Here is a 13781-nt window from a genome sequence, read left to right as displayed (position 1 = left end):
CCTTCGGCAAGCCCCTACCTTGCTTGCATGCAGCTGGCTGTGGCCAGGGTGTCACATGGGAGGAAGAATGCAGGAGAGATAGGTTAGGGAAGAGAAGACTGGTTGAGAAAACCCAGAAAGTGATTGTAGATAAAGAAGAGGCCCAAGGACTCTTTTCAACATCAGGAAAATGACAAGGAAGCAGCAAAGGATGCCAAGGAGAAGCAGCCAGTGGGTGATGAGGTAAACCAAGCAGCAGGGGTCCCAGAAGCCAAGTACAGACAGTGCCTAAGGGAGGGTAATGAGCAACTGGCCAAATGCTGCTGCTAAGCCAGGTAGCAGGTACAATAAATGTCTCCCCACTCTCCCCGGAATCGGTCGTGAGATGTCCGTGGCCCACGCATCTAGGGGACGCCCTAGAGCAGGTTGTGGGAGATGAATTGTGAAGGGACGCCTTTCTGTTCTTCCTCCCTTTCAGATGGGCAATCAGTCTTCACACGCCTACACCCCCCTGAGTGGCGTCTTGAAACATTGGGACAAATTTGACCCTCAGACTTTAAAGAAGCTGTGCCTGGTTTGCATTTGTTCAGAGGTTTGGCTTAAATACTTGTTGGAAGATGGGGCGACTTGGCCTTCTGAGGGAAGTATTAATTACAATACTATCATACAGCTGGACCTGTTTTGCAGACAGCAGGACAAATGGTCAGAAGTTCCATGTGTTCAGGCTTGTATTGCCCTGAGGGACAACCCAGATCTCTGTAAGAAATGTAGTGTAGACCTGGCTCTTTTGGCTGTGATCTCTGGCCTCCCTTCCCCTAATGAGTCCCTTTTTAAGGGGACTCCTCGTAAGGGGACTCCTTCTAAGGAGACTCTCCCTAAAGAGACTCCTCCAAAAGAACCCCCAGTGGGATCCTGCTCTCCTGAGGAGGTCCCTTCAACAAACACACATCTCCTAATCCACCTATAAACAGGAATGCCTGAGGCTGAGGTAACTGAGGGGGAAAATTGGCACTTTTGAAAACCAAACAGCTAATTCTCAAGCCAGACCACCCCTCCATCTGACCCGCCCTAACTCCCCTAACTCCGCTGCTCTAATTCTTTGATAGACTTTTCCTTTAAAAGAGGGAAATGAAATGGTAGCTGGAGGGAAATGTGGATTTGATAGATTTATTTATGTTTTTAATGAGCGAAGTTACAGACTGTTGGTGTTGTTACTGAATTCAGGTTTGGTGCCATTTGCCACCCAGAGTCAAAAAAACTAGAGTGACAAGGGTTGGTGAGGAGAAAAGCGTCCTTCATCCTGGATACCGGCAGCTAGGGAAGATGGCAGACTCATATCTAAAAAAACCACCTTCCTCAAGCCAAAATGATTAAGAGGTTTTATAGGCAGGTAAATGGCAAAGAACAAAGGAAAGCAGGTCTCAGGGCTAATAGTTAAGTTGTCTCCTGGGTCTTCTGAGGCCTCAAGCCTACCTCAGTGTTATCTTAAATCTTATTGTCTGTAGGAAAAACTGCTAGGGAGTTGTGACCTTGGGTCCCAGATGTCTGGACACCTGAGGATTAAAGAAGCTGTTTTTTTCAGGTTAGGATGTTTGTTAGTTAACGAGGTTATTACGGGTAGCCTTGAAAGGGAACAAACTGAGTTCTTCCATTAATCAGTGGGAGGAGAAACAGAGGAAACAGCTGAATATTAGGATGGATCAAACTGCAAGCTAGCTAAGTTTCATTATATTATTGATCTACCAAATTTCACCCTTACAGCATCTTAGTGTGTTTCAGCTGCCATAACAAAATAGATTGTATTTTGGGTGGCTTAGGTTTGGGTGGCCATAGATTGGGTGGCTTAGGTTTATTTCTGACAGTTCTGAAGGCTGGAAAGTCCAAGACCAAGATGCCGGCAAGGTAGGTTTCATCCTAGGCCCCTTCTCTTGGCTTCTAGGTGGCCACCATCTCGCTGTGTGCTCATACGACCTCTTCTTTGTGCATACGCAGGCAAGAGAGCAAGCTCTCTGGTGTCTCTTTTGGTAACACTACTAATCCCATCCTTGAGGGATCTGTCCTCATGACCTCATTTAACCCTAATTACCTCCCAAAGGCCCGATCTCCAAATATCATCACACTGGGGATTAGGGACGCAACATATGAATTTGGGGTGTGTGTTGGGGTGGGGGGGACACAAACACTGAGTCCATAACAATTAGTATGTGAATGGCATGATCCAGTAGAGGTGATAACTGAATGTAGTATAGCTGAGCCCCTTGTGATTTTAATGCCCCTAGTATTTTGGCAGCTAGAATTAAATAATTTAATTCTTAATTAGCCTTTGTTCGCATGTTAACCACTCTTCTTGTTCAACTCCTTTTGTTCTCATAGTATAATTTTATGTGTGCTGCTTCTTTGTCAAGCAGAAGGAGATTTCGGGGTCTTGAGAATTTGAGTTTGTCTTGCAGGAGGGAATTGTCTCCAAAGTAGCTGCAACCAGCCGCTGGCACCCAGGTGTATGATGTGAAAAGTGTCATCGATGATAAAAGAAACACAAACTTCTCTCTCAGTTCCCTGGAACTCCTCCTCCCCTTCCTCCCCTTAAACACCCTGCCCCAACTTCTCTCTGGGAGCCTGACCCTCTCACCTGAGCCTTTTCCTTTCTCCATGTTGGTTCCCTTGTGCACAAGCTTAACAAACCTTTGCCTCTCGCCTGAACTTTCTTGTGGGGATCTCTCTTGATTCTCATCTTGGAAGATTGCACTAGCCCAAGGGAATAATGGGGAAGGGGGGATTGTCCCTGTGCCTACAAGGGTACCAAATCTAATGCCTCCGTGGAAAGTAGGTCTTAGACTGAGGCAGAGGCAGCTGATCAATGTAGCTAGAGACAGGGGAAGTAGAGATAGCCGCAGGTACAGGTGTGTAGGTTAGCAGGAGGGTGGGATGTTGTGGAAGGTTTCTGATTGCTCCAATGTTCTCAGTGCAAGAGGAAGCAAAGACACTGGCTGGGAGTGAGGGTGAGGAAGAAAGCAGTGGTCCAGTGGGAGGAGGGGAGAATGGCAGAAGCAGGTGACTCAGGGGGACGGAAAGAGACTAGGAAAGAGGTTGGGGAACCGATAGGTTTTGCTGATGATAAACCTGAAGTTCCAGAGGGCACAGAGAGTCCCAGACGGTCCTAGAAGGCAAAGTAGAAGGGTTTTTGGGAATTAGTGAGGAGTAAGAGGTATCTACTCTGGGCTGATTTAAGTAGAGAATATATTTAATGACAGCATAATGATGAGGCCCTTTGGGAGCTTAGAGAACCAAGCTTGGAAAACAAGCATAGCCAGGGCCAACACCAAAACCGCACCACAGAACCAGACTGGTGAGGACACTGCTGCTGCTACCGCCCTTGAGTGATAAGGCCACGGGGCCTGCACCATCCTCGCCAGCTGGGGACCCTAGGTACTGTTGCTGCCCCAAAACTGCCCACCAAAACCCTTCTCTGTCCTTGTACCCCTCACCACCTCCTGTTGTCAAGTCTGGGCTGAGTGCCTCTGATTTGCTGAGCCTAGCTCATCGGCCTTCACCCCAGCTTCAAGGCAGGCTGGGAAAGTGAGCACATGGCACCAAAGCGGCTCTTCTTTCTCCTAAGATCCATCAGGCAGATATGTCTTACAGGCTTCTTATTTGCAACCACAGAACCTCCACTGGGTCACATAAGCAGAAAGGGGATTCTTACAGAATGGTGAGAGCTCATAGAGTTAGAGAGGACCAGAGAAGCAGGCTTGGAAACTACACAGCCAAGAACAATGCCATGACAGGAAACCATGTGACAGCAAACGATAATAAAGCCACCACTGTGCCACCCCATCCACACCAGACTGGAGAAGCTCCATCTCAGCCTCCCCAGAAAAACTAGATGCTTCTGCTACTGTCATTTCTGGAAGAAAGTTCCAGCAACACAGCTGTTGCTTCAGGTTGCTCATTTCCATACCCAAATCTCAGGCAAAGATGCTTATTGGCAGAGCCCATGCCACATGACCAGCATGAAGGGAGCCTGGGAAACGTGGTGTTTGTGGAGTCAACCTTGAGAAGGTAGGACTCAAAATGTGAGAACTATCAAAGTAGAGAGGTGTTTGAAGGGTGCTGTGCATCTCTAAATGACAGATGCCCACTTTGGGGCAGAAGTATCCAAATGTAGGAAGAGGTTATAGATGTTGGGAAGCCAAAAGGAAAAAAAAAAAAAGATAAATAAGAAAAAGGACAAGTAGCTGCCATAATATTCCTAGTCTCATTCCTCTTATTGCCCCAGAAGCAACTAGCAATTCCTTCAATTCATCATTCCACTAAAACGGAAGCTTCTTGGTGGTGCTTATTTTTGCCTGTTTTGTTTACCAACGACTCTTAAGCACATAACAGATGCTCAATGCATATTTGTTGAATGAATTAAAGATATTTATTTGCTGCCCTAAAGAGAGCCAAAACTTCAGGTGGAATGTGGGTTCTGAAAACTGCCAGAGACAACTTCAATTTAAGCTTGATTCAAACACCTACAGCAAAAGAAGCAGTAGTACAAACTCTTCTCTCAACCATTACGAATTAAACGGAATTTTAAAATAGGGTTGGAAAACCAAGGCCTAGCAGGAGGTGGGAAAGGGCTGGCAGTGGCAGGAAATCCAAACCCAAACCTGATGAGGTCACTGTTAACTTCATTACCAATTCAGTGATTGACCTCACGTGCAACTTCTGGGTTTTCACTTCTACATTAGCCAGGTTTTATGATTCCATGCTATCAACTAAAACATATTTTATAAATATTAAAATTAGCAGACATAAGGGTTAGGATATACATTTCAAAAAGATACTGAGATTTCATAGCCCAGCTGAAATGAGCTCTTATCTTGCTGTGCCTTGGGTGGCAGAAAACATAGGGAAAGTGTGACCCGTGAGAACAAGTGGATCACCGTAAAACGCATTTGAGTCCTCTAACCTTTGCCTAAGCAAGTCAGCCAGGAAGTTCTGTAACTCCCAACGTATTATAAAATATTCCAGACAAGATCAATCTACGAGTTTACTGCCCATGGATAAACAAAGGTCCATGGGATAGCTTTAGTTTCCTCTTAACCGAAGATAATTCCCATCTTAGAGTCTCATATTCTAAGTTTCTTATAAATCCCTTGTCCAACGAGGAATTTATAAAACCCGGCTCTGGAGGTGGCTCCTTCGTCTTTGCTGTGCCCCTTTTACAAGCATATATATGTATTCATAAATGGTACTGCACCAGTCAGGCAACAGAAATCACACTAGTTATTTTAAAGAGATTTAATACCGGACGTTAGGAGACCACAAAACCTTTGAAAAGAATGCAGGCAGCTCCAGGCTGGGTTTTTAAGAAAGCCTGCCAGAGAACAGCACCATTGACCTAGAAGCTGCTGCCTCCGCCCCAGTCAGCTGACCACCTCTGGGGTGAGTCCAAGCACCCACAGTGAGGGGTCTGTAAGTATGTGTACTGAATCTACAAAAGAAGGACAACAAAGCTATTACTTTCCTAGATATGTCGACCAAAGCGAATGTAGAAGGATCCTAATATTGAATGAAGACGCTTTTGGACACACACACACACACACACACACACACACACACACACACGAAAGTCTGGCAAGTTCGCATTAAGCGGTCAGCAGGTCCCAGTGCCTGGATCCGCCTCTTCAAGGAGCCACTGTGGGAGCGCGGGGGTACTTTTGACTTCCATTTTAGGGGGCAGAAGGCGTTGCATCCAGAGGGGCAAGTCTAGCGCCGAGGCGCCGGGAGGCGGTCCGGATGGAACCCACGCGAGTGCGAGTCCACCCAAAGAGCCTGGGGTGTGATGCGACTCGCGCGAGACCAGAACGGGGACCTTAACCCGGGGCAGCTGGGGGGCGGGGCAGAGGCCGAAGCCACTGAGTGGGAGGGGCCAGCCCCAGGGCGGGGGGGCGGGGCAAAGGCCGAAGCCACTGAGTGGGAGGGGCCAGCCCCAGGGCGGGGGGCGGGGCAGAAGCCGACTCTACCCGGGTGGTTCCCGCGGCCCTAGTTCCAGTTCCGCAGCTACACTTGGGTGCGGTGTCCTCGAACGCCCGCTTCCTGTGTGGGAGGTTGAGGGGCAAGCAGCCATGGTGCTGCGGGCTGTCGTGTTCGACCTGGACGGGGTCCTGGCGCTGCCATCGCTCTTCAGCGCCCTTGACCGCGTAGCGGAGGAGTTGGTGCTGCCCAGGTGAGGGGACCCGGCGCCCGTCCTGCGTGGGTGGGTCGGGGCAGCAGAACGGGGATTCCTGCCGCGAAATGCCCTTTCAGGATTTCAGCCCTGGTTCCAGATGACTGTAGTTTGAGAGCCCTTCGAAAGGTTCAAACAATTACCGGGCCCTAAAATACCAGGGTGTGTAAGTAGATACGTTGTCTTTTCTAAATGCCAAGTAATTAAACTTTGCCCAAAACTCCAAAATTGCCCTCTATAGTGAAAGCTTTTCCTAAAGTGAGTCGAATTACTCGCCGACATGGCTGCTGCACGCCTAGTTTAAAATAAGAAAATACCTTCCCTTGGACATTTTTGTGAGGGTTAAATTAAGTAAAGTGGATGAGCAGCTGAGCTGTGTGCCTGGTACATTTCTTCATTTACAAAAGTCTCACGTATATGCAAAGTGATGCGTTGGGCATCTTTTATTTATCTAGTGTTGCACAGACTCACCTAACTCACATACACCCTCTGAACATGGTTAGGGTTGTTCCCAGCAGCCAAAAATCTGGTCATAGAAAAGCTAGCTGATCTCAGGAGGTCAGAGCTCGTGACCCTGGACCTTGTTAGCCTGTGGCGCTGCACCAACCACAGTCTTTAATTCGGAAGGTGAGCCTGAAGGGCCTGTTTCAACATGCTTGGCATCTGGTATGAAATCTCACACATCCACAGATAGCCCACATTCAAGATGTGAAGGGAGAACTTTCCAGGTGAGAAAACAGCGTGAGGTGGAAAGCTAGGAGGTGGAAAGCCAGCTGGGAGGTGGAAAGGCTGGGAGGTGGAAAGCATGGAGTGTGCACAAGAACACTGAATGTTCCAGTGTAGCCGGAGTTTTGAGAGAGAAATGGGCAAGTTGGTTGGGCCTGCATTGCAATGTGACATGAAAGTCAGGCTGAACGTGTACCTGCTTTGATAGCCAGTGACCCTCTGAGGCCTTTTGAGATCGATGGGTTGGAGAGGGAGTAAAATAATTGGTGCTCTAACTCAAAGTAGCTGATTGTTGGGGTGATGGACCAAGTACGTTTGGTAAGAGGGAAGACGCTGCCGCTCACAGTTAAGACCCAAGAGTTTGGCAGCGTGGAGGTAGCGCAATGTGGACTGATGGAGAAGTCTGATGGAGGTTGGAACTGAAGCCAACAAGACCTTGAGCTAGGAGTTTGCAGGGTCATTGGCATGGAAGATGAAGAACCTGGGCTGCAGGGCCCAGGGGAGGACAAAGGAAGCCTGTAAGCCTGGTGCTGAAACCTTGAGAGGAGGAGTAGGTGAGGATCCTGCATGACATCTGGAAATACCTGTCTGAAGACAGGTGATGGGGGCCCAAGTGGCTGTCATGAACTCCAGAAGTACAGATTGTTGAAACCTACAGTGGACCAGGGAGTTGCAGCTTCTTCCAGCACGTACGAGGGAGGGAGGGAGGGAGGGAAGGAGCGAGGGAGGGAGCGAGGGAGGGAGGAAGGAAGGAAAGGGTGAGCTCCACTCTCAGTCTGGTCATCCAGACCAGAGTCCTCTGAGAGTTAGGGTGCTAGAGATGGTGGTTACCTCAGCACCTGAGGCTGATGTGGCCTGGAGGCGCCAGGATGGTTCCCTGAGATCCAGATTTGATGTGTGTGCTTCATTTAATACCTTTTCGCACAGCTTCATTGTGGAGGGTCTGCCTGGTGCCCTCCATTACCTCCAATGGCAGTAATCATTAGGGATGATTACAGTGTTAATTTCTTTCAAAAATATATACTTTAGAACCTGAGGTGCTTTCCATATGCAATGCACACTAAGTATTTTTTGAGTAAAAGAAACAAGTGATTAGCAAATAGGTACAGAAAGAGTATTTGAGACCCAGGACTTCTTATTCATGTCCTGTACTATTTCAAGATATATTTATTGAATGCTTCCAGGAACTTCTGGATTTATGGTTGCTTTTTGCACCTCCGGGTTTTTATGTACTCTTTGAAGCAGAGAGTAAATATTAATGTACTCCCCCCCCCTTTTTTCGCCTCTCCCCACCCCACTCTGGCTCAAGCCATGGTTTCTCAGTCGAGTTGTGTAGGACACGGCTCCCTGGCCCATGCAGGTATTATGAGCCTTGCGCTTTAGGAGCATGGCGCTCCAGCCACCTGAGCCACCTGGCAGGCCCTTAATGTACTTTTTAAAAAATACATTACATATAGGTTTTAATTACGCAAATAGTACAAAAGTACATTCTTATTATGAAATACTCAAATGAATGAAAACATGTAAAGAAGGAATTGCAAATTCCTCTTCACCTTTCCCTGTTCCTCTTCCATCCCAGACACAATTGTGGTTGATACATATAGTTCATTTATCCCAAACAAAGGATTTTTTTGTATTGTTTTGTTTTTCCATAATTCTTTAGCAGCAAAACCTGACCTAACTTCATTTGATCACAAAATCTGACCTGACCTCATTTGGTAGCAAATCTGATCAGAGCAAGCATGAGGGTATTTATCACCATTATCTAGCCTACGACCATAAAGAGAATCTGCAGTTCTAAGGAGATGGTTGTTCTCATATTAATCTCGAATTTTTATTTACTACCATGGTGGAATGACCAAGATTGAGCTACTTGAGAAGAGTTCAGAGGAATGGAACTGAAAGAAGTCAGGAGCTATAACTAAAAACCTTAGTCTTGTATGCTTTCAACTGATGGCATTTAAAAATTACACAATGGAAAAAAAAATTACACAATGGAATCCTTTTTGCTCCACACATATAAACCAGTGTTAGAGAAAAACTACATCCACAGAAGTAGCAGAATCATACTGGGATTTACAAAGAGATATAATCCGTTTACGTTATAACTAGCAGTTTGTGAAACTAATGGTTAATAAAACAAAATTCGGGTCAGCCGGTTTGCTCAGTGGTTAGAACGCAGTGCTCATAACACCAAGGTCACCGGTTTAATTCCAAAATGGGCCATGAGCTGCGCCCTCCACAGCTAGATTGAAAACGACCTGACTTGGAGCTGATGGGTTCTGGAGAAATACACTGTTCCCCAATATAAATTAAAAGAAAAATTCTTATGAACACAGTACTAATGTGTAGCGAATTATACCAATTAAGTAAACAGCTCAAATTTTTAAGCGTAAAAACCCAATATTCCCAAATTTCTAAGTATTTATCTCCGTGTTAACTTGGTTTCACCTAAATGTTACAATTCACCTTTTAGGTTTCACCTAAAAGCGATTTTAAATATTCCTGCCCTTCGAAAACATCATCATACTTTCAGAGGCGGAAAAGGAACAATCTGATTACTCCATCATTTTTACCCACTGTCATGAATCTGATACTACTTTTATTGTAGTGTTTAGGCTAAGGTAGGTGCTCTAAAGAATCCAATGAATTGAATTTTCTAGGTTTCAGATTATTGCTGGCATTGTCCAATAAACCCATTTGCCAAAAAGCCATGTCTATGGTTGAAACATTTCTTGTATTAACGATTGAGAAGTTAAGATCAGCTTCTAATGAAGTCTGATTGTTCCCTAATTGTCAGATAACAGTTTGATCTTTTCTATTAAATTATAATTTTTTAGTGAATAGGACCAGATCTCATTTCTTTCCTGTATCCTCTATAGCACCTACAAAAATGTGGGCATGAGGATCATTTTGGTGGATGGTATCTGGAAAGGTTTTTCTTTCTACCTCAGAGAAAACACCAGTCTTATCACATGGCCTACTTTAACTCCAGTAACACAATTTACAGAATCATTAACCTTTAAAATTAAAATGTTCAACTTATTCTCTCTGACATCACTTAAAATGCATTTCATTTCTTTTTTTTTTTTTTTTTTTAAGGAGGGCACAGCTCACAGTGGCCCATGTGGGGATCGAACTGGCAACCTTGGTGTTATTAGCACCACGCTCTAACCAACTGAGCTAACTAGTGACCCTGCATTTCATTTTTTAAACTTTGGCATGAGGTGGAAGGAACTCACAAAGGGAAGTACTCTGGAAAATACTGGACTCCATTCAATGCAATTAACCCCAAAAGTGAAGTAAGAAAAGATACAGCTAAGGTTCTGGGAAAAGGGTAATACATATTCTAAGATATTCATAAGGATTGTATCCAACAGGTTTTTTTTTACCCATCAATTTTTACTTTATTGTGTTTTTCTAAATCACCCTGATTGAGATGCAGGTCTTTCCACTTGAATAAGTGATCAAATACCAATATGAGGGTTGAAAATCCTTCTGGCAAGCTAAAAGGAGTAATTCACATTTAAAGTAATGTACCTTTCATAAAATTAGCAGCACTTCATTCTATCAGAACATTCAAATTTGGCTTCATTGACTGGTCAGAAACAAGGGACAATGCATGTAAGTCCAAAACAACTTCTACAAGGGAAATGTGGGACTACAATTTTTTCCTTAATAACTAATTACTTCCCCCTGAGGTGGCAGATGAAATTACTGAAATGTCAACTTCGATAGTAAGAGGGGGAGCTGAATAGGGGTGTTTCCTGACACAGTGGCTTTACAGAGGGGAGTTCTACAGAAGTCAGGGTTGAAATGGATGCAGCTTGATTTAAGGCATTCAACATACAGGTAGCAATGCAATAAGGGGTGCCTAGGCACCACCTCAGTTGTAGGAGGTGGTTGGGTCCTACCAGGGAAGTGTATGTGTGTATGGTGGTCGATGTAGATGATGGTTATGTAGACACAGGGAAAGGTGAGACCCCTTTTAATGGCTTAACCTGATTAGTCTCAGGAGAGGTAGTTCTATAAAATCAACAGTAAAGCTAGGGACGGCTAACAGAGATAATTGGGATTATCTGAGGCAGGCATTGAATGGCAATCCAGCATTCAGATAGGTTCCATGAGGAGGCTAAGCAGTGTGTCATAACACTTCTGTGCCAAGGTTTCCCATTTACAAGGGTTAAAACGACAACATTTAGGAGGTGGGGTATAATTGAGGGTTAATGATAGGGAATATTGTGGGAACAGAGCCCCAGAGAGCTGTTTCCAGGCTCTCAGCCTGACGTGGAAAGGTGCTCACTCAGGTAGTAAATGGCCATCAACTGTGATTGGGTGGCCATCAGCTGTAACCATTGAGCCATTGGCCACTAATATAACTGTCGCGGCTACGTTGGGGAGTTGAGGAAAGTTGAGGAGAGTCGGTCGGTTGCCAGCAAAGCGGACAGCAGGTCACATGTCCTGTGAACCCAGTCTCCAGTGAGACCATAGTGGTATGACTCCCCTACCAATGGCTCCGTGGGTGTTCCTTTTTGGCCTCACCATATCCTGTGTTCTTATGTGGGGAGCGGGAGCAGAGACCCCGCAGGCCGACTGGCTTATCCGAGAGAGTTAAGGTTATTAAAATACCCAAGAGATAAATGTTATAGCAGCTATGAAATAAAAGAAATATGCGTAGTGGGAGTTGACATTACTGGCCCAGTCTCCAATCCTGGGAAGAGCCATCCGCTTCAAGTGCCATCTGCTTTCTGTCTGAGCAGTTGTCTGCTCTAGATAACTTTAACTTGAGGTCTCCCATAGGCTGGGGTGTTCAGTCAGGCGATGAGGTGCAAGTGTAGGAGCCTTTTAAAATGAAAAGCACAAATTCATGAATCAATGCCTTTTAACTTTGTGATGCAGAGTTTAGTTAACAGTACCCCGCGTGGTCCCTTCTAGTGAGGCTGGAGGGAGTCCTTGTGGGGATGTCCTTTTCCATGGACCCTGTCTCCAGGTTGCAGACCGTGATGTTCGATGTTTTCATCTATCAGAAGCATGCTGTGAAAAGATTGCTCTACGAACTTGTATTTATTTCAAGAACCTTTATGAGTTCTTTGCAATAAGTCAGAAGGTCTTCTTAATAAGGCAGGTTCATACGTTCCTCATTCTAGCCGCATAGGTCTTTGGGTAATGATTTTTAAAAGGGGACAATGTTTACCAAAGGGAATAATAGGTCTTAGGTTAAGCAACACTAAGGGAAGGGACTTAAAGCCAAGATGGGTTGAGTTTCAACGTATTTCACCAATTGAATTTTAACTACCTTATCACTTTGTTTCATAAAACCAGAGGCCTGGGGATGATAGGAAATACTGCAATATCGGCCAAGTTTTGCATACGTGGTATAGAATTTGTCTCGTAGAGTGGGTCCCCTGATCGATATGGAGCTCCGTGGGGATTTTCCAAGTAGGAAAACTTATTTCCAAAAGTATTCTAGAACTGCTATGGCTCTAGCCGTTTGACATGGGGATGCTTCTGCCCAATGAGAATACACACAAATCATCATTAGTACATTTTTATCCTTGAGAGTGGGGCAGTTGGATTGACATCCACTTTCCAAAACTCAAATAGGCTTAATTAGTTTCATTTCCCCCTCTTCTTCATGGTGACAAAGACTTCGCAGCAATTACAGAAAGTTAAATGGTTAGAAGCAAAGTGTAGCTTTTTTAGTATTAAAAAGGTTTGGTTTACCTAAGCAATCAAAGACCTGTTGATACAGAGCACAGGAAATAATTTTAATAAAATGTAAAATCTTTACGTTCCCTTTACAATTTTCTAATAAAAGCATATACCAATACTATAGGAAAACTTCTGTCCTTTTAACAGAGTAATAAAGCCAAATTCCAATTCTGTGTTAATGGACTCTTAAGTCCATTCCAGTCTTGGTTAGTATGATCATATATAAGATTTTTTTAAAAATTTCTTCTCCATGAACCTTCTGTAACATACACAAACCTTCTGCACCTTTGATATACCTTTTAGCTTTTGTCCTATCTTTTTCCTTCTTATTCTAGAACAATCATTTTACTCTAAGACTGTCTTTATACTCAAATTATTCTCTTTTCCTTCAACAAAACTGCATTTCCGTCCCTTACACCTTCTTTTACCACGCACACATATCTTATTCTCTATATGCAGCCATCTTCAATCATCGTATCTTCCTAATCAGTCTTCATCACAATCTGAAGCATTTTGTGACCATCTAGCCTTGTAAAATGACACGCAAACATCTCCTAACTTGTTATGGTTTTCTACCTGGCCTGCTAGCCCAAAAGATTAATCCTAGATCATGTGCACTTGAAAAGGAATTTGGTTAGTTTCTGTTATTTTTCCAATTCATATGAGTGCTCGTGTGTTTTAGGCCAATTGAATAGGGTCCCTTTATAACCTAATTTTGAAATTACAAATCAATTTTAGCAATACCATCGAATTTTTTTTATAGATATGGTAGAAACATGCCATATCTATAACATACATACATAAACAAACAAACATACTGATAACCATAAACAAAGATCCCATAGCTTTCATTTTCAAATGCTAGCTTTTGTGTTCCGGGCATAATACAAAACTAAAAAAAAAAAAAAAGAAAAAAACTGGATCCAAATTATGTTTTCTGGAAGATGAACAAAGTTAAGGTTTTGCTCAGATGCCCAAAGGTTTTGCGTTCTGTAAGAATTTCTTTAAAGCTGTTTTTAAAATGAGAAACTACATTTCATTGTCTCTGAGAAACCATCTGTGCAGAATCAAAACCAGAAAAAATATTTCATTCCTTTTGAAGAATATGAACTATTGTCAGTCTTTTGGGGCAATGCCTAGTACAAATGAG

General features: G+C 44.2%; 1 protein-coding gene across 3 annotated transcripts in view; it reads left to right on the top strand.

Annotated features, from left to right (window-relative positions):
- The window catches only part of EPHX2 (epoxide hydrolase 2), an 84729-nt gene that overhangs the window by 16049 nt on the left and 54899 nt on the right, over positions 1–13781 (top strand). The window contains exon 1 of one of the 3 annotated variants that reach the window (XM_019733129.2): positions 5965–6193. The exons of 1 other annotated variant lie outside the window; for it this stretch is intronic. In XM_019733129.2, the coding sequence (XP_019588688.2) occupies positions 6093–6193 (101 nt within the window). In that variant the 5' untranslated portion in view covers positions 5965–6092. Of the gene's footprint in view, positions 1–5964; positions 6194–9520; positions 9544–13781 lie in introns of those variants that run through there. One more of the 3 variants, XM_074338372.1, reaches the window with a different exon arrangement.

The sequence above is a fragment of the Rhinolophus sinicus genome, linkage group LG07, assembly GCF_036562045.2.
Source record: "Rhinolophus sinicus isolate RSC01 linkage group LG07, ASM3656204v1, whole genome shotgun sequence".
NCBI classification, from domain to species: Eukaryota; Metazoa; Chordata; class Mammalia; order Chiroptera; family Rhinolophidae; genus Rhinolophus; species Rhinolophus sinicus.
Note: the sequence above shows the minus strand (reverse complement) of the source record. Positions and strands in the feature narration are given on the sequence as shown.